General features: G+C 51.1%; 2 protein-coding genes and 1 long non-coding RNA gene across 6 annotated transcripts; 2 read left to right on the top strand and 1 right to left on the bottom strand.

The window, feature by feature from the left end:
* Positions 1–2,731: 2,731 nt before the first annotated feature.
* LOC140897926 (protein S100-A16) lies at positions 2,732–4,968 on the top strand. Its single transcript, XM_073311225.1, has 3 exons — positions 2,732–3,162; positions 3,528–3,697; positions 4,320–4,968. Exons 1-3 carry the CDS (start codon positions 3,120–3,122, stop codon positions 4,458–4,460), a joined length of 354 nt encoding a protein of 117 aa, XP_073167326.1. The 5' UTR covers positions 2,732–3,119; the 3' UTR covers positions 4,461–4,968.
* Positions 4,969–7,413: 2,445 nt separating this feature from the next.
* LOC140897935 (uncharacterized) lies at positions 7,414–19,958 on the top strand. Its single transcript, XR_012154882.2, has 2 exons — positions 7,414–7,477; positions 19,165–19,958. It is a non-coding gene; the product is annotated as an uncharacterized LOC140897935 (long non-coding RNA).
* On the bottom strand, positions 12,275–18,250 carry LOC144929327 (uncharacterized). Of its 4 annotated transcripts, XM_078848610.1 has the most exons (5): positions 18,001–18,250; positions 15,161–15,463; positions 14,547–14,597; positions 13,721–13,761; positions 12,275–12,585 (listed from the first exon to the last, which is right to left on the bottom strand). In XM_078848610.1, exons 1-5 carry the CDS (start codon positions 18,077–18,079, stop codon positions 12,544–12,546), a joined length of 516 nt encoding a protein of 171 aa, XP_078704736.1. In that variant the 5' UTR covers positions 18,080–18,250; the 3' UTR covers positions 12,275–12,543. The 4 variants fall into 4 exon arrangements, 3 of the variants coding, with proteins under 3 accessions (XP_078704736.1, XP_078704735.1, XP_078704738.1); XM_078848609.1 differs by having other exon boundaries at positions 12,275–13,761; XM_078848612.1 differs by lacking the exon at positions 13,721–13,761.
* Positions 19,959–20,868: the final 910 nt, after the last annotated feature.

Genomic DNA, 20,868 nt, shown 5'->3' with positions numbered 1-20,868 from the left:
ACCTCCTCCTTCTCAGATTTTGGAAGGCACTTCAGGTCCTTGAACCTAGTGCTGTAGCTCGCTTTCATAGAATCATAGAATATCAGGGTTGGAAGGGACCTCAGGAGGTCATCTAGTCCAACCCCCTGCTCACCAATTCCCAATTTTTGCCCCACATCCCTAAATGGCCCCCTCAAGGATTGAACTCACAACCCTGGGTTTAGCAGGCCAATGCTCAAACCACTGAGCTATCCCTCACCCCTTTCCAAATCTTTCATTGGTACTTTCTTTGAGTTTGGTCAAATCTGCAATGAAAGTGTTCTTAAATTGAACAACATGTGCTGGGTCGTCATCTGAGACTGCTAGAACATGAAATATATACGTCAGAATGCGGATAAAACCATGGAGCAGGAGACATACACTTCTCCCCCAAGGAGTTGAGCCACAAATTAAGGCATTTTTTAAACAAGCATCCGCAGCGTGCCCTCTGGAATGGTGGCCGAAGCATGAAGGAGCACATGAATGGTATTCAATGATTGCTGAACAGTGCGATGAAAGCTGCGATTGATCACGATTCATTTTGTTAAGCGTTTGACAGCCCTAATAAAATAACCCCTGCCCCCCCCAAATTGACATTTTGCTCTTGTTACCTTTACATCAACACTGAGGTTTCCCCTTACATGGTTTCCTTTGAATAAAAAAGCTGTGATTAATAAAAAAGAGAATTCTTTTTGTTTGCAATTACATGACTTGTTGAGGCAAAAATATATACACATCTATTTATCACTCAGGCCTTTTTGCGCTTTGCAAACAAATGAATAGGTATGATAATAATTATATGCCAAACAGAGCGGTACCACGTCTGTTACAAAAAGTATAAAACTGACTTGTTGCAACACGTTTTTTTATTAATAGTCATATGACACAAACAACATACAACACAGGATAATATATACGACATGCAAAATGAACTTGCAATCGTTTTTAAAAATGCTATTACACGGAAATAAGACAAGGTCATGTTACAAATCTCAGTCCGTGTTTAGGATTAGAAGCAGGGTCTGCATTTCTGTTGCTTGGCAGCCCTATCTTCACAAAAGTTAGGAGTAATTCCAGCTGCTGCATTCCTGAAGGGTTAAAATAATTAATTCCCTGTGCTTATACACCTTGAATACGGCATGCAGATGTGGTCGCCCCATCTCAAAAAAGGAATCTTGGAACTGGAAAAGGTTCAGAAAAGGGCAACAAAAATTATTAGGGGTATAGAACAGCTTCCCTATGAGGAGAGATTAATAAGACTGGGACTTTTCAGCTTGGAAAAGAAGTGACTAAGGGGGAATATGATAGAGGTCTATAAAGTCATGCGTGGTCTAGAGAAAGTAAATAAGGAAGTGTTATTTACTCCTTCTCATAATACAAGAACAAGGGGCCACCAAATGAAATAGGTAGCAGGTTTAAAACAAACATAAGAAAGTATTTTTTCATGCAACGCACTGTCAACCTCTGGAACTCCTTGCCAGAGGGATTGTGAAGGCCAATACTATAACGGGGTTCAAAAGGGAGCTAGGTAGATTCATGGAGGATAGGTTCATCAATGGCTATGAACCAGGATGGGCAGGAATGGTGTCTGTAGCCTCTGTTTGCCAGAAGCTGGGATTGGATAACAAAGGATGGATCACTTGATGATAACCTGTCTGTTCATTCCCTTTGGGGCACCTGCCATTGGCCACTGTCAGAGGACAGGATACTGGGCTTGATGTACATTTGGTCTGACCCAGTATAGCTGTTCTTATGTACTTATTAAAAAGAAAGTTGTTAGCTTGTTTTCTTTGTTCGTTTGTTGTTTTGTTTTCAGTTGCTTCGTCTTTTTCAGCGAGGGAGGGTTCTGTAATAACTGTAACTTTTCACTTTTAAAAGGAGGAGAGGGCAGAAGTGAAGGGAGGCGGGGGGAACGGGCTGAGAAGCGACCTAGGAAGGGAGGGAGACCTGAGCCAAGGGCAATTAGTGAACTCTGTCACGTTGTCTTAAAGTACAGGCAGCAGCAGTGAGTTTAGCAAACGGAGAGAGGACATAAAGGAAAACTTAACCAGTATGGTAAAATCTTTGAGAATAAAGATTATATTATGAGCTGTGAGCAAGGAATGAGGCTCCGGGGGTGAAACACGTCGGGAACCCGCACCCCTGGTTTAGATCCTGGCTCTCAGCGGAGAGTGGGGGTTGTTGCCTGCTCTTGAAAAACTTGAGTTTGTTCCCCCAGTGTCTGTTGCTTTTGTCTGCCTGCCAACTGGATTGCAGGAGGGCCCTTGCCAGCTGCAGTTAACTGTTCCTGGGCACCTCCAGGCGTCAATGCGGCAATCCCAGGTGTTAACCCACTCACTCTCGGGTTTTCACTTGGAAGTTCTTTTTTATCACTCCCCTGCGATCAAATCACAGCTCCTGTCTCCTCAGGTGCTCTGTCACCTGGTCCATTTTTAACTTCATCTGATTTACCAACCCAGTGGCAGTATTGTTTGCTACTTCTCCCTCCTGGGCACTTACTGCTCCCGTTCGGTCTAGGTCTTGGTTCAGGTTTTACAGGAACCTGGCTCTTATCCTACGGGTGACCCCTGCCCGTGGCTTGTTAGGTGGCCGGTTTGGGTTATTCCCAATGTCCCCATTGCAGCACCCATTCCAATCATTCCATGTTCCAGCTTTTAATTCTGCTCTGGCCACCACGTTCCCTTTCTGTCCCCATTGTTCAGGCTCTACAAAAGAGCCCAAAGTGTGTCGCTGCCCAGCAAGACTCAGACCAGGGGGCGGCAGGTCTCTCTTTCGCAGTTTCTCTACAGCTGTTTCCACCCTTGTAGGCTGTTTTGGTGCTTGCCTTAAGGTATCATGTCTCTGCATTGCCTGCTTCCCAGCCTCTGCTCTTTCTCTTGTTTCTTTTAACTCTTTTTCTGTTCTTGTTACTAGCCCCCGGCATGTCGTCTTAACCATTTAACAGTCATGGCCATAGTTTGCATACTGTCCATTTCTAACTTACTACTTTTCAAGGCTACAGTCTCGGCCTGAGCCTTACAGGTTTGCCGAGCAGTCGTCAGGGTGCTCACACCCAATTCTCGTCTCTATAGCAAACCAGGAGCACTTTCCCCTGCGGGCCCATGGGGCAGAGTTTGCAGCCGGAGCCGTCCGGGGACAGGAGCGGTAAGAGACGCGTCGTTAACGAATCTCACCATTCTGGGCCCTGGGGAACTGGTTCGCTGAAGTTCTGCATGGAGCCTTCACCACACCAGCCAATAATAATGGCCCAAATCCTAGGGTCTCTCTTCAATTTAATGCAACATTTTCTCAACACCCGCCCCCTTTCCCCACAATTATCATCGTAGCAGAGCTGGGCCGCATCTGTCTCGCTAGCCCCACACACAGCGCCATCCACCCCACTCCCAGACTGCAGTAGGTCTGGTGTCCCCAGCAGCAGGTATTCCCCAGCCTTCCCAGGACATGGGCTCCTAGCTGAGGTCTCTGGGGCTGGTGGGCCCACAGTGACACCGTCTGCCTTTGCTTTGGAGGTGGGAGGAAGCCGGCCGAGATGGAGGGGGAGGGCTCTGAGCTGGAACGGGGCCTCCATGCCATCGTGGGCAGCTTCTACAGATACGCCGAGGGCTTCGAGGGAGCTAAGGAGCTGGACCAGGCGGCTTTCCAGACGTTGCTCAGCAATGAGCTGAGCCATCAGCTCACGGTGAGACCCGGCTACTGGCCCCCCAAGGCAACTGGAGACATCAACCACTGGCTCCTAGCAAAGGGGGGTCTGTCTGTGACCCTCAACCCTGCCCTCCAGTGCCCTTCTGTCCCAGCCCTAGGCTCCCCGCCAACTCCACTGGGGCCCCTCAATAGCAACCCACAGCCCCCTGCTCTCCCAGCCCTGGGCTCCCCCCACAACTCTGCTGGTGCCCCTCACTCCCCACTCAGAGACCCCAATTAGCTTAGCCCTGGCTCCCCACACACACAGCGCCCCGCTGGCACCCCTCAGTCCCGATCCACATCCCCCTGCTCTCCCAGGAGCTAGCTCTGCCAGTGCCACTAAATCCCGACCCACAGACCCCCCGCGATGCCAGCAGTGGGTCCCGACAGCCCTCACAGCTCTGCCAATGGGCCTCAAGCTTGACTTGTATCTCACTTCTCCTTCACACACCCTCACGTATGTCTGTGTGTGGGGAGCCCTGCTAGTCTGACCCCCTGCAGCAGGGGGCAGCAGCGTGCACACACTCACACAGACACACAAAGGGCAGCAAAGCCCCTTCCTGATCCAGGTGCCCGATGGTTCCCCAGCAGTGACTTGCTATCTCCCGGGTGCATTTTAGAGCTCCGAGGACCAGCAGGCAGCGCTGGACCTGTTTAAGAAGGTGGATGCCAACAACGATCAGAAGATCTCCTTCGACGAGTACTGGGATCTCATTGTAGAGATTTGCCGCGTGATCCGGCGCAGCACTTATAACGAGTAGCGACCGGGAAGCGGTGTCTGGTGGGGAAACTGAGGCACGCGCCTCATCGGGAAATGCCCCCAAACCCTTTGCCTGAAGCACTCAAAGCAAACCTGCACCTCCCCCACCACACCACGCCCCTGCTAAACCCAGCGACCTTAATCTGTCTGCCCACCCCCCATCCCCGTCCCCATCCTGCACGTCTCATGCTGCTGCAGCTGGCCCTGTCCCCCATGCCTAGATCCCATCCTGATCACCCCTTGGCCTTTGCTCCCCCTCACCCCCACTGCTGGGAGCCACCCTGTACACCCCGAATCCGCCCTGGCTTGTGCTCCCCATGTCACCCATCTCCCCTCCAGCCCTGGCATGGGAGCCCCACACTACCCAGCTCTCCATCAGCTGGGCTCCCCCGCCGATCCCGGCCCCATCACTGGGATCTCTCCCCCACCCCCTATGGCCTGTTCTCCCCGCGCCACCCACCGCCCCGCTGTCACTCGGTAACACAGCTTGAATAAAGAGCCCGCTCTGAGCTCCGGCCGCGCCTCTCCTCTTACTGCAGCCCGGACTGAATGGGTCGGTTCCGATGCGTGGACGCGCAGGACAGCGCACAGCCAGCAGAGGGCAGTGGGGCGCTCCCGGGCTGGGCACATCATTGTCACGCTGTGGACAGGCCAAGTTCTGATGAAAGGTTCTGGGACCTTCTCAGCCGCCCTGCCACCCTCCCAGCACCCGCCCTGCCATCCTCCCTGCCCTGCCGTCTCCACCCGCTCTGCTGTCTCCACCCGCTCTCTGACCTTCCCAACCTGTCTGCCACCCACACCTACTCTGTGACCTTCCCACGTGCTCCGTGACCTTCCCAACCTACTGAGATTGATGCAGTGCGAGTGTAGACCCTCTGTGACCTATGTCCGTCCTCCAGCAGCTGTCCCACAATGCCTGACAGGGACCACTCTGGTCACAACTGTGAACTCCACTGCCCAGGGGTCATGCAGACAGGAAACCCCCCCCCCGCCCCTGGCCCTTTAAAAATCCTGCATACTTTTTGAAATGTCTTTTCCTGATTGCCCACCGGTAATGGCCATATCACAAGTCTTTGCTTTGGGAGCTGGGGAAAGGAGAATCCATCACTCCTTTTGCACATGGATCAGTCCCTGTGGCCCATGGAAAGCAAGTTTTCTCAGAGCTGAAGGATAAGTGAGAATTAATAAGTGTGTATTAATGTTTCAATTTCAATTCAAATTTCCAAACAGTCACTAAATTGGCATGTAACTAGTTCACAAAACTACTCTCCTGCCTGAATACCCCCTCCCTCCCCGTGGAAAAATATCCCTCCCTCCCTGCTCAGAGCCCCCCCCCCCCTTTTTTTTGAGCTCCCAATGGAGGGACTTCTCTCCTCCATTCCTCACCCCCCCCATTAATCTACGCATACTCAGTTCTTTCCACCCCCCACCCAGTTCCATCCACCCACCCCTTGTCAGTTCTCTTTGTCTTTCCAGGTGTTAATGCTGTGCTCTACTGTCACAGCCCCTCACTGGAAAATTAAATAGGGGGTTCCTTGTCTTTCTCTGCTTCCCTCTCCTGTTGGGGTGGCCGACAAAGCTCCCTCTCATGGATTCAAACCGGACAGTTCTCCAGCCTGCAGGGGAGCTAGATTCCAGTGAATAAATCATGTGAACCAGCAGATTAGATCAGTGGCCAAAAAATCACCTGAGCATCATGACTAGAGAAGTCACTGATGTTCAGCCAGAATAGACGTTGATCATTCTGTGCTTGTGGCAAGGAGCGGAGAGATTCCCTTTCCTGCCATTCCACCTCTCTCTAGGGTACGTGACATCCTGCTCTGTGAAGAGCTTGGGGAAACAGCCTGGGATTCACCAAGGATTCGTAGTCCAAAAAGGAGACACCTCCTGCCTAGATCCCCCCCATATCCCCGCCAATACAGGAGTCACTGCACGCCCAGGCCCCTTGCTTCCCTGATTCCCCCAGTAGAACACCCTGGACCTCTTCCCTTTTCGATCCCCTTCCGTCCCTGAACCACCCCAGCCCAGTCGTTTACCTCAATGGATAGAATCCCCCAAACCTTCCAGTGGAGGAAGAACCTGCCTCCTGGACTCCCACTACAGGATCCTCCTCCATCGGGATCTCTCCCCACCCCCCCCCCCCGCCCCCGGAAACCTTCAAGGGAAAAGCTTCCGCCTGCCTGTTACCGGCGGTCCCGTCAAACCCAAAGCTCTCGGTAACTCTGCTCTCTACAAGGCGGTATCAGGAGGAAGGTATTCGGGGGGAGGGATAGCTCAGTGGTTTGAGCATTGGCCTGCTAAACCCAGGGTTGTGAGTTCAATCCTTGAGGGAGCCATTTACGGATCTGGGGCAAAAATTGAGGATTGGTCCTGCTTTGAGCAGGGGGTTGGACTAGATGATCTCCTGAGGTCCCTTCCAACCCTGATATTCTATGAGGGTGCCCCTGGGGGGAGGGTGCCCACCTCTCAAGTCACCCCCCCCCCCCGCTCTGCTGCCCTTGATTCACAGAACCAGGCTACCAACGCTTTGTTAATAACAGAGAGACCGGGGGGGGGATCCCCGCAGCAGCCAACGTGACCCTTGGGCAAGCGGCCCCGTGTGCCCCAGCCAAGGCGATCAGTCCCTTCCCACAGCTCCGCGCCAGGGGCCGGGGCCGAGCCCACGCGGACCCCGCCGACACGTGCGCTGCGTCTGGTCTCCCCGGGGCGCTGGGCAGCCCGGTGTGCGGGGGGGGGGTCGCTGAGGGGGTCCGCGCTGGGGCGGGCGAGGGGCGACGCTAGGGAGCGGGCCGGGCTCCTGCCAGCAGAACGTAGCGAGGGGCCCCCCTCGAGCCGGCCCCGCCCCAGCCGCCTCCTGCCCGTCACCCCCCCGGCCCCGCCCCCGCCGGGCCCTGTCAGCCAATCCCAGGCCGCCACTAGCTACAACTGCCGGCCGTTGGCCCCGCTCCAACCGCGCCCTCGGTGGGTTTGTGGTTAAGCTTCTGTCGCCATTTTGGCCGCCGCCCGAGCAGCAGGACGGTGAGTGTCTGTTACCCCCCCCCCCCCCCCCCGGCCGGGGCAAGGGGTGCGCGGGTCCGAGGGGAGAGACCCAGCCCCAGAGACCCCGGGGGGGGTGGCGGGGGGATAGTGGGGGGCAGGGGGAGACCCAGCCCCATAGACACCGGGGGGGCGGTGGGGGGATAGTGGGGGGCAGGGGGAGACCCAGCCCCATAGACCCCCGGGAGGGTGGCGGGGGGCAGGGGGAGACCCAGCCCCATAGACCCCCGGGGGGGATAGTGGGGGGCAGGGGGAGACCCAGCCCCATAGACCCCCGGGGGGGATAGTGGGGGGCAGGGGGAGACCCAGCCCCATAGACCCCCGGGGGGGATAGTGGGGGGCAGGGGGAGACCCAGCCCCATAGACCCCCGGGGGGGATAGTGGGGGGCAGGGGGAGACCCAGCCCCATAGACCCCCGGGGGGGATAGTGGGGGGCAGGGGGAGACCCAGCCCCATAGACCCCCGGGGGGGATAGTGGGGGGCAGGGGGAGACCCAGCCCCATAGACCCCCGGGGGGGATAGTGGGGGGCAGGGGGAGACCCAGCCCCATAGACCCCCGGGGGGGATAGTGGGGGGCAGGGGGAGCATGGGATTGGATCGGGGAAGGAGATCCCCACCCCCAGAGGCAGGGGATGTTTGGGGGGGAGGAGGGAGATCCAGTCCCATAGACCCGCAAGGGACAGGGAGATGTTGGGGTCAGGAGCAGAGAAGGGGGGGCTGGCAGTGACCCAGCCTGGGGTGCAGGGGAAATGGGGTGGGTTGCAAGGAACTGAGAAGAGAAGGGACACATGGTGGTGGTGGGGGTGCCACGTTGGTGACAGGGAAACTGACTCACTCCAAGTACATGGGGGTGGGGTGGAGGCAGATCCTGCAGGTCTCAGGATAATTTCTGGGGTTCCCCACTCGGCTGGGGACTGAGCTACCAGCATCTTCCCCAGGGTCCCCCAAACCCTGATGTAAGAGGCACTCTTTGCTGTTTGGTTTCTGAACCTTTCAGGAGGAATGAGGTCACATTTTCAATCCTCTGCATCCACTAGGGCTAGAAACTCAATTTAATTTTTTTTAAATGAAAGCTGAAGTTCTCATATAGCCATTGGATGTCAGCACCAAGAGTGGGCTCTTGGAAACCTCAAATACCATGAGACCCATGATAAAATCACGTGGTGGCAATATGGAGGCTGAGACTTTCCGAGCAGTCATTTAGTGATTTAGATGCGTAATTATCTGAATTGAAGAAATGCCTAGATTAGCAGTTCTCAAATGAATTTTTGCTCTGTCTGCCCACGCAGTCATAGCAAATTCAAAGTGGCCACAGTTTGAACAGTTAAAATATTACACTGACAGTTCAGTCACATGGTTATTTGGAAGTGTCATGCAAATACAATCATTTCAGTGTAAAGCATAAATTTCAGTGCTTCCTGTTAAATTTGATTCCAACAAAACTAAGGACTTTTCTTCCCACACACTAACTTACCCTCTTTATCGTGTAAGTCACTGCTGTGCTTTGCAAAAGGTAGTGCTGACAAGCCGGAGTTCCTTGGGTCACTCTTATTGAGTCTGGTGTAAGCTGGTCACTTTCCGTGCCTCTTTTTTAGCAAAAAAGTTTTGTCTATCCATTGTAGTGCACGCAAAATGTGAAGCAACTCTTGTGGTGCGGGCTGCCCTTGCTAGTGGGTTCCTCCCAACTGGAACCTTTGGGGAGACTGCTAGTGCCCATACACCAGGGTGCTCTGTGTGTTATGCTGCTGTTCTGGCTGGCCCTGGCCCTGCAGCAGTAACAGCCTGTATCCTCTCCCTGTTGGACCCATGCAGTCACTGCCGTGCCAGCCAGCCCTGGAGCTGCTTTTGGGGCTCAGCAGTGACCTATAGCCTCTCCCTGCTAGCATCTTCCTGCTTCTGCTTCCTCTTCTCATGCTGTATGATGAAGCAACAGCAGAGCAGAATCCTCCACTGGGTAACAGGCACCTGCTTCTGGCTGGCTGCTCCCCCTGAAAGCTGATTAGCTTAGAGCCATGGGCTCCCTTGATGAGTGACACTGCCCTCCTCCAATGGAGGTGAGCAGGGAAACAGGGGGGTCAGGCTAATCAGGGCCCTGCTGCTAGTGCCCCTTATGAATCAAGATAAGGCGGACATGGAGAGAGGGCTCATTCTGTCCCACATCCAGAAGCACCAGCAACCTTGCTACGCTCAGTGAAACATCCCTAGGCTCCCTGGGGCAGAGACTGTGGGAAGGAGCTCTGGGATCCCAAATGTTGTGGTGGCTGCTTGTGAAGTCTCTGGTAGCAGCACTTGAGAATCACTGGCCTAGATGTTCCAGCTGAGATGAGGGCCCTCTTGTGCACTTTTCGAGGTTCCTTCCCCACTTTGAACTCTAAGGTACAAATGTGGGGACCTGCATGAAAACCTCCTAAACTTACTTTACCAGCTTAGGTTAAAACTTCCCCAAGGTACAAACTATTTTACCCCTTGCCCTTGGTTTTCCACTGCCACCACCAAACATTTCTCTGGGTTCCTGAGAAAACGTTGTTTGGAAACGTCTTTCCCCCCAAAAATCCTCCCAACCCTTGCACCCCACTTCCTGGGAAAGGTTTGGTAAAAATCCTCACCAATTTGCATAGGTGACCACAGACCCAAGCCCTTGGATCTTAGAACAATGAAAAAAGCATTCAGTTCTTGAAAAGAAACATTTTAATAGAAGAAACAGTAAAAAGAAAAGGATCACCTCTGTAAGATCAGGATGGTAAATACCTTACAGGGTAATCAGATTCAAAACATAGAGAATCCCTCTAGGCAAAACCTTAGGTTACAAAAAAGAGACACAGACAGGAATATTCATTCTATTCAGCACAACTTCTTTTCTCAGCCATTTAAAGAAATCATAATCTAACGCATATCTAGCTAGATTACTTACTAAATTCTAAGACTCCATTCCTGTTCTGTCCCCAAAAAGCATCACACAGACCCTTTGAAGTTCTCCTCCTCCCAGCTTTTGAAAGTATCTTGTCTCCTCATTGGTCAGGTGCCAGCGAGGTTTATCCTAGCTTCTTAACCCTTTACAGGTGAAAGGAGTTTTCCTCTGGCCAGGAGGGATTTTAAAGGTGTTTACCCTTCCCTTTATATTTATGACAGCACTTCCTTTAATTTTAGTGGAAGATGTGACTGGGGTGGGGGGAGGGCATTAAAACCATGGATTTGGGATTTTTTGGAGGAGGGGGGAGGACTTCTGGAGCTATACCTCTTTCTGTCTTATTAGTGGCCAAGGTATCCCTACTCAATCCCTTTTTTCACTACATTTAAGTTTCTGGAGGGGGAATCACTCAAATTATATTTTCTGTGAGATGACATGGGGAAGATAAGCCTGAAGGAGCAGTGTTTATATTTTCCTTTTCCCCTGGGGAAAGATAGAGGAGAGCAAACTAAAATAATTTGACTTCTGCTCAAGTAGTTGCTTGATTGTCAGTGTGGCAGAGTTGCTGTTTCACTTCAGGTGATTTAAATGACATATGGGTCTCCACAGTGAGAGTGAGGACTTGGGCTCTGTTCTGGTTCCTGGGATGGGCATGAGGTCTAGCGGTTGGAGCACATACTTTATGCCCAGCTCAGGTTTGGGGCGTTCTACAATGGCTAAAGTAGAGGATGAGTGAGGATCTCAAATTCTAGTCCAAGGTTTGTGCTGGACATGGCCCACCTTGATTACCATGCACATTGTAGGGAGAGTGGTCACTTTGGATGAGCTATTACCAGCAGGAGAGTGAGTTTGTGTGTGGGGGGGGGTGGAGGGTGAGAGAACCTGGATTTGTGCTGGAAATGGCCCAACTTGATGATCACTTTCGATAAGCTATTACCAGCAGGACAGTGGGGTGGGAGGAGGTATTGTTTTATGATCTCTGTGTGTATATAAAGTCTGCTGCAGTTTCCACGGTATGCATCCGATGAAGTGAGCTGTAGCTCACGAAAGCTCATGCTCAAATAAATTGGTTAGTCTCTAAGGTGCCACAAGTCCTCCTTTTCTTTTTGCGAATACAGACTAACACGGCTGTTACTCTGAAACCACTCCAATGTCTGTTACTGCATTAATTATGTGAAGATGGCAGGGGGTTGGTTACTGCTTCTACCTTAAATTTCACCCTCTGGGAAATGGATGAAAGCATGCTCACGTTATCCAGACATCTCAACATGGTTCTGTTTAAGTGAAAGTAGAGATAATCTATTAGTGTTGTAAAGCCATTGGCACTCCTCAGATGAAGTTATATAAAAAGCTAATTCTGGCCTTGATTAACAAGAAGGGAATGTAATGCTGACACCTAGTGGAGTTTTACAGCATTGCAGCAGAGTGATGAGGGCCGAGGCAGTACAGACCAGATGTCACTCCTGCCATCAAGAAAAGCTAACTGGAGAGGAAATAAGCAGGAAGAGCAAGCCTTCGATGTAGTTAATGGGCTGTACTGGCCAGCTGTAGGCCCTGAGAATGGAGCTAGGGTTGCACATACCTTACGGAGCTCCAGCTGTTCTTCAGGCAAGCCCAGTTGGCTCAGTATTGCCCATGAGCTCATCCTACAGACTAATCCAGAGGAGTTAATAAGAAAAGAGTAAAAATGGGACCAAGGGCTACAGAATGGGGCAGCAGCAACAGGGACCAGAGTTAAAATATTGTAAACTGAAGAATTATGTATTTCAGAGTAGCAGCCGTGTTAGTCTGTATTCGCAAAAAGAAAAGGAGGACTTGTGGCACCTTAGAGACTAACCAATTTATTTGAGCATAAGCTTTTGTGAGCTACAGCTCACTTCATCGGATGCATAAAGTGGAAAATACAGTGAGGATGTTTTTATACACACAGACCATGAAAAAATGGTTGTTTAAATTGGTTAGTCTCTAGGGTGCCACAAGTACTCCTTTTCTTTTTGTGAATATTTTATTTGGTTGCTTCAGTGTATAAAGGGAAACATCTTAAATTCCTTCTTCTTTTCATGAAGATTGAGTATAGGATATACTGGCTCTTCATCCATCTCTTCCTGGACAACAACTTTTTACAGCCAAGTAATGACTGTTAAAACAATCGGAATGAGTAACAGAGCCCACCAAACTGGATCTGAAATCAAGCCAAACAGAACAGGAGTCAGATTAAACCATTTAGAGAACAGGTTTATATACACACAGCCACCTCTGCCTTCATTTGGTTGGAAGGCTGCAAAATACCAGTATTCATGTGGGTTAACATGGCTCCATAACTAATCTTCTTGTGCAATATTACGGGGACAGGGAGGATTTCCTGCTGGATTTTCAGTTAGCTAGTAATCGGCCTTGACTCTGGAGTCAGCACTTAAATTTAGCTGATGTCACTGCACTTCAGATAAGACCTTTGAATCCAAGGTAGTTGCTTGAGGAGTATTGACCGGGGAATGTTGTGTGGGAGTTTTACTGGGACTGTCTGCATTGGTAGTGGGATATCAGGGTGTGACTTCACTTGAGGGATGATACCTGAGCATATAATCTGAGCCCAGGATGGGGCTGGGGCCAGGTGACACCTTCTGCCTGGGGAAACTGGACAAAGGCTGGAATAGCCAGGGTGTGTGGCTGGCTGAGACTGCTGGAGGGGTTTTTTCAGTTTTGGACCTGGCTGGGGAAACGGAGGGAGGCCCAGGACTGGGGTCTAGGCTCCCTGCTCCCAAGATGACTGACAGGGTCCTGTTGTCTGTACCTACAACGCTCTGTTTAGGATTGTGTTCCTGTCATCTAATAAACCTTCTGTTTTACTGGCTGGCTGAGAGTCACAGTGAATCGCAGGAAGTGGGGGATGCAGGGCCCTGACTCCCCCACACTCTGAGACAAGTTCCACAGGTTGCTTTTTTTAAAAAAAAAAAAAATGTACTGTAAAATGAGCAGTTTGACATTACAGTAGATCAGTATCCACCCGAGTAATTATTTGCTGGTAGGTGGGCCATGAGGGACTTGCTGACAGGAGCTGTGCAAAAATGAGCAGTGAGCATGCCTGAAGGGATTTTAAAAAAATCCTTCATGTGTTTGCAAGATTGCCTGTGACTCCAAAAGGACTTCAAATTTGAATCACTAACCCTGCCCGGCACACCAAATTTTAAGAAGATCCAGGTATGCATGTGGATTTTAGAGCACTAAGAGGAATCTTCCTTTAAACAGCAAAGTCTTCTCACTCTTAACTGTACCAGAGCTGGCGTTCCATTATAATACTGTATTAGATTAATCATCACCGACTGCTTTGTTCTATCCAGATCCCCAGCACAGGATGATGCTGAAAGGGAGACATATTAGGAAGGATAGAGGTAGGATGGGGAGAAGGGGCTGATCTCAATATGACACATTCAGCTGAATGAGAACACCCCAGGGAGGAGAATACAGCCTGAAACAACAGCTCGGAGACTAACTGCCCCCTGGGTGTTCCAATCTCCCTTTCCCCAGTGTTGGAGACCTGTGATAGGCATCAAGCACGCCCATCCTCAGCGCCTCTCCCCAGTGTCAGTGGTGTGTTCTTGCTGCATGCTCCCAGCATGCCTGTTGATACTCAGCACATTATCCAGGGGGAAGGACTGCTCCAGATCCTGGCTTACGTGAGGGAGCCAGGGATAACTGTCAGGCCCCACAGCTGGAACCTCCAGATCTCAGCACACATACAACAGAAGGGGGAAACACTCAATTCCCAATCCTCCAACCTCCCCTCCCACACACACACTCCTCCAGATCCTTAGGTGCATGCACAGCAGGGAAGACTGTTGGGCTGACAGGCACACCTGCTACCAGGTTCCCCTTCCCAATGTCAGTCCATTTCCACTAGCCCTAACCTGAGCTCCCCAACCCCTCTCTTTCCCTACCTTCCCCTGGCTGCAGTCCCAAAACTCTGTCACCAGTGTGCCCTGACTGGCCACTATACCAGTGGTAATGAAGGCTATGACTACATGAGCACATTTTTGTCAGTCAGGGGTGTGAAAAACACCACCCCAACGGACATAAATTTCACTGACCGAAGTACCAGTGTGTGCAGTGCTAGAGCTGAGCTTTAGGAAAAGAATGAGTGCTTACGTGCGGCAGGAGCTTGGTTCCCAGCTATAACCGATGGAGGTGCCGCTTCAGCTGGAAGATAGAGGAGATCAGGGTGAGGATTTAAAGCACCTTGCAGGAAAGGGAAATGCTGCAGACTCTCCCACTTGCCACAAGGCTTCTTCCAGGAGTGTCCATACAAGTGGGCAGCTATTCTCAATACAGTGCAGCCCCTCAACTGATCACTGCTTTTAGCCATCCCCCCTTCAGGAGGCCTTGGAAATGCACGACATTCTGCCCCATCCCAGGGGTGGGAGTGTGGTGCAGCTGGAGATTTGTCATTTGCTAGCACATGCTAGCTGGTCCATTACTTCATCAAAGCAAACCTTCATACCCACTGCTAAGCCGTGGCGTTCATGGCTCTTCATCTGCAAAGTGCCTCACAATCACTAATGTGACACATGAAGTTAGGGCTCTAGGGCAGTGGTCCCCAAACTTTGATTGTGCCCCTCCCCCATTCTTCCCCACTCACCCCTCCACCCAGGGCAGGGTGGGAGAGAGAGAGCTTGGATCAGGTAAGGGGGGTGCAATCAAAAATCTGGGGACCACTGCCCTAGAGTCAATTGGGGTTATCAGGGGATCAATGTGGAACTTACCCTGCACTGTCAGATTTATAAGAACCACACATCCTGTAGACAGGGACCAGGTAACACTGTAAAGTCCTTGTAAAACTCTGCTTGCGTTCTTCACTATGAAATACCCCTGGGATACAGTGAACTGATCTGTGAACTTGCTATTGAAAAGATGAGACTTTCCATTGTTGATAAAAAGAACCAATTCCCAGCTGGAATTGGCAGAATTCCATTTCTCCACCTTCATCTGCGCTGATGTGTTGAGTGGAACAGCCACCTCCTGTCCTTCAGTTGCTAATTTGGAGATATTGAAACAGTCTTTGAAATCTAAAGAACACCAGAATAGATTTAGTTTGGCTCAGGGAGGCCTGGTCATGTCAGACACGAAGAAACTGATAAGAAGGGGTGGCAGCAAGTAGTGTTCAGGGTACCTGGACCGCACACCGTATTTGTGACATAGCTATTCGTTCTGCCTTCCTGTCCCTCACACTCTACCACCCTCTGAGGAAGCTCTCAGATGGATCCCGTGTCAGCTCCTCTTGTTGTGAGCATATGAGGCTGTTGAAAAGACTAGCAGAGACATAGGTTGTGGTGATGACTCATAGCCTTATATCCAACCAGAACAGTCACTTGTACTGGTCATTGTTTGGACGAGATTGCAGCATGGATAAGAGAGCTGACTGCCTGTGACTTAACCTGGATGAGACTGAGGTGGTGATGGTTGAGGGAAGCCTCTGGAAGTGTCGGGGTCAGTGTGCCATTTGATGCTTAAGTATGCAATCTGAGGAGGGGGGTATCTTGTCAGACACCCAGCTGCTTGCTGAAGATCAGGTGGCAGGAAGAGTAAAGTTGGCTCTATTAGTGATGTACAGCCACGATTTTACAACTGTTTCTTTATCCTCTATGCCATGGTCACCTTGCAGCTAGACCATCCCAACATGCTCTGCTGGGGGCCATAAAACCATTTGGAAATTTAAGATGGTGTAGAATTTAGCAGCTAAGCCCACTTGGCAAGCTTCTTTGTTTGTTTTTTTGGGGGGGGGGAATGGGGGATACCTTAAAACTCAGGCTCTACAGTCTGCACTAGCTGCCTATCAGCTTCCAGGTTGATTAAGGTGTTGGTTTTGACCTATAAAGACCTAAATGGCCTGGGACCTGCCTAAGAAACTCTCTCTCTTTGCTGTATTGCTATCATGTAGTCTGGGGGCACCTACGCTGGAGTCCCTTGAGCGTAAATCAGGGGACTGTCCGCAGTGTTTTGTTAGCTGCAAGCCTTGAGAATTCTCTTTTCGCCCCCCACATCCTGGTCTCTGACAGCCCAACTCTGTTCCTTTTTAGGGCATGCTCTAGGGCGCACCCTGTTCTCCCTGCCTGTGGGGAGTGGGTCAGGCTGACTCGTAGTGGGGATTCCGCTGAGTGGGGTAAATGAACAGTTTTGTTGGTATTCTGATCAGGTAGACTCTAGTCTAGAGTTTCTGTTGAAGTATTTTTTTTTAAACAGTTTGTGAAGGGCTGCCCAGAGCTTCAGATGGTCTTTGGTTGTAGATTGTAAAAGAGCATTTATTGCTATTTGTACTAAGGGATCTAAAGCTGAGCCTGGGAATCACACAATAAGTTTCAGGCCTTACACACAGCATCCCACTGCTAATCTTTGTAGTTTCAATCTCATTTTCCTATTTATAAATATTTTTCTTGTCATTGAGACCCCTAAGGTTGTCTGCAGGATAAAGGTGCACTACTGTAATATAAATCAGCTTTTAAACCTGCGTTTTCTTCCCCCCGCCCCATTATCAGCAGAGCCATCCTCACCTCAGGGCTGCTCCCCACACCCAAACTCCATACTGCCACCACATGTCTCCTACAAATCAGCTCCCCTCAACCTCTCACTAGGGATAGCACAAGCCTCACTCTCACTCCCTGACCTCACTTCTCGCTACTGACCTAAGGAACCCCATGCCCACACTTGCTACAGACTCTACACCCCTTTGCCCCACTCACTGTGGACCCCAGCACCCTACAGGTCCCTCCCTTCCCCCCCCATGGCTGTAGTGCCCTCCCCATAACACTGCCCCAGCCCCCCCTTGCTCCCATCCTTGCAGCCCCAGTCCCCCCACTCTGGCTACAATCACCTCAGCACAAGCCTGCACCCTATGGTCACCACTGCAAGCTCCCCTGCAATGGCTGTAGAAGGTGGGGGATCCCTCTTAGCAACCCCTCACCCACAGCACCTCCCTGAGCAACAGCCCCCTCAGACTCTCAATGCCATGCCCCCCCAAATTTTTTTCCCCTTGCAATGGCCATGGTGTCATCCAGCTCACCCCCCATATTAGCCTTTAGTGTCCCCATTCACAGTCCCTCCTCAAGGGCTGTGGTGCTGCCATCCAGCCCACTTCCAGTCACTATAGTCGTGGGGCAACCTCACAGCGACCACTGGATCCCAGACCTTGCCTCCAGGAAACTGGCTTTGGCACCCCAGGGCCCCACTTGCTATGGAGCCCCCCCTCCCCAAAGTCCACCAGACAAGTCTGAGACCCACCAGGCCCCCACTCCTACAGCCTCAGCATCCCACTTGGTCAGACCTGGGGCTCCCAGTCCCGCCCCAACGCCCCCCCCACTGTTCTCCTTCCCCTCCCCCAGTTCCTCCCTCGCCGCACACCCCCGGGGTTACACCTCGAGCACCGCGCCGCGCCCCCCCCCCGCAAAGGCCAGGCCCGGCCTTCTGTCCGCAGCCACCCCCCACTCCGGTCCGGCCTCCCCCGTGTCGGAACCGGACAGTTGCCCCAGGTCCGGGGCGGGGGGGGGGAGGCAGCCGCGAGAGGCCCCCCCCATCCCTGGGGGTAGCAACAAGCCCCCCCGCCCCTTACCAGCCTCGGCCTGGGTCTCCGGGGGGGCCGCCGCCAGCAAGCACAGGGCGAGAGCGAACCCCGCGGCCTGGGGCCCCATGTTTTGCGTCTGAAGAGCGTGGGCCGGGCACGCTTCCGGGTTCGCCGCGCTCCCTGGACTACATCTCCCAGGGAGCTTCGCCGCCGGCTCCACCAGGCAGCCCCCCGAGTGGGAGAGGCCGCCCGAGCCGGGCGCGGCGGCTGGTCACCAGTGAACTACAACTCCCGTTAGGCCCTGCGGCAAAATGGCGATGGGGCGGGCCAATCAATCGCAAGCTGTTGCTTTGCGACAGCCCCCTCCTCCCCCCCCGCTGTCCCTGTGCCCGCATGGCCACCCAGCATCCGCCCTGCAACAGCCCTGAGCCCAGTACCACGGAGCCCCGGTCCATAGAGCCCCCAGCACAGGCCCCCACCCGGCATCCGCCCCCAGCCACCCCTTGCAACAGCCCTGTTCCCCACTTCCCAACAGAAACGCAGGCACCCCCTTGCTGTGACCAGCCCTGGACCACCACCCTCCTTGCAGAGTATCTCTCCCCCCCCCCAGCAACAGGCTCATCCAAACCCCTCTCACTGTGGAGCCCCCCTCCTGATAATCCCTGCCGCGGGGAACATTTATATCAATAACAATTTAAAAAAGCTTAAAAAGGAGCATTGGTGTTGAGCACCTTTAACCTCAGCCTGACCCTGCTGCGCTACTGAATCCAAATAAATCAGTGAAGAGCCTCTAACCCCGCCCCCCCCCCGCTGATAGCTCAGCAGCCCCCAGCTCTGTGTTTGCTTGTATAGAACTAGGCTTATTGTGATTCTCTAACTCAGGGAGACTCAGAGCTCAGTGGTTCCGGAGCCCAATTAGCCACCAGCATCACCCAAAAGAGCCACAGGCAGGGGAATATTTAGTTTTTAAATTATTCTCACAGCAAATAAGTTAATTGGTTAATAACATAGTACAAGCATCCTGATTGGTTAATAACAGATTGGTTAATTAAATCACACAGTGTTTTAATATCATGTGCTGCAAAAAGTCACAGGAGACACATTAAAGAGGCACTTGCAGCTCGCACCTCAGTCTAAGTTATCACTGCTTTCATTTATAATATTCTATTTCTAAATGTTTGGGTTGGTGTTTTTTTTTTTTTTCTCCTATAGCATGAGCTCCTTTGTTGTCTTGTGACCTGAAGGATTTCTGGTTTCTTGGCTTGTCAGCACAACTTCTCCTTGGTGGAGCATTTTGCCTCTCACTCCTGCACGTCAGTGCTTTCTTCACGTCCCCACCGACGAGCACAGCTTGCGTCCCAAAAATTCATGCAGGTTACCATACTGTCTTCTTTGAAATTCCACCCTGCTGGAATTTTTACAAAACACAGATGTGTGCATTTGTCCACTTAGACACACATGCCATTGATATCAGTGGGAATAGTCACATAGCTTAAGGTAAGCACTTGTTCAATTTTTTTTTTTCTGGATAAAGGCTTTAGTTTACAAGGCAGCATTAGAATAATTGATTCACTGTTGCTTCTACCAAAGAATCCCTATCTCCCCCAATGTCAATATATTCCTATAATATTTTTACCAGTTTGGACTTCCAGTGATAAGTAATCTTGTTTATCTTTTACAAAGAAACTCCTCCTCCTCATCACTTCTTTAGCGAATTTCCCCATCCTGCAAACACTGAAGCACGTTTCTCCTCAATTCTTTTCCTTGATTGTGTGTATGATATTAGTACCGAAGAGCCCCAAGTCATGGCCACTGTGCTTGGTGCTGTACAAACGGGGACCAAAAAGATTTTTTTCTACTGCAATGTTGATTTCTAATTGGATAGTTTATTTTCTTAACGTTTCCTCAGTGCTAAGTGTTTTTGTTCAGACATTTTATAAAAGGTGTCCTTCATTCTGATAAGTGTCCTTTTCTCTAACAAAGCCAATAAAGATTTTTTTAATAAAGTTACTCGTTTGCATTAGTGTCAAAGCAAATTCTATTCCTCTACCATAGTAAAAAAAAAAAGGCCCATAATTCCAATCCAGATCAATTCTGTTCACAGTAGCACACTTCCACAGTATGGAACACAGGCTACAGACATCCTCAGTGACTAATATTCATGAGTTCCTTTACTTCAGTGTCAGTTGCATTTTTCAATCCCCAGGTTTGATTGAAATCAGCACAAAGCAACCAGATTACACCAAAAGCCTGACTCCTGCAGCCTGAAGCTATGACTCTGATGCTAAAGCACAATTAATTTTAAGGGATTAACCCTGACACTGCTACTCTCGTGGCTACCAAGGCTCCTTTCCCATTAGACATATTTGCATATGATTGTCTACAGTCTGATCTACACTAATTATACTGCTATAGCTATGGTGGTCAGGGGTGTGATTTCCCCCCACCAATACAGTTATACACCACAGCCCCAATCTGGATGAAGCTGTACCAGGATAACGGTGCCTCATACCAATGAAACTTATTTCCCTTCCAGCGTAAAGAATAGACGCACCAGAAAGCAAATGGCTGAGGATAAAATTAATTTTACTGACAACCTAATTTTCCAGTCAAAAAAATGTCAGGGTGGAAAATTTCTCACCAGTCCCCATTGACACAGTTAGACCACAAGAAAAGCAAAAGGTAAGCGACAGACAGTGAATAACAGAAGATCGCTCCTTTGCATCCCTTTAGGGTGAGTAACCTTTCCTTCATCCATGTTCTGCCATGAGCTGTCAGGGCAAGGATGGTAGGATTCCAGGAGTCCGTGCCTGGAAGTCCTCCCAATCACCAGGGCCTTGACTTGTCTGAAAAAGTTTTGTGCAGTCCAGGCACAATGTGTATGTAATTAGTCCACATACCCATAATAGAAGGCCT

The sequence above is a fragment of the Lepidochelys kempii genome, chromosome 14, assembly GCF_965140285.1.
Source record: "Lepidochelys kempii isolate rLepKem1 chromosome 14, rLepKem1.hap1, whole genome shotgun sequence".
Classification (NCBI taxonomy): Eukaryota; Metazoa; Chordata; order Testudines; family Cheloniidae; genus Lepidochelys; species Lepidochelys kempii.
Note: the sequence above shows the minus strand (reverse complement) of the source record. Positions and strands in the feature narration are given on the sequence as shown.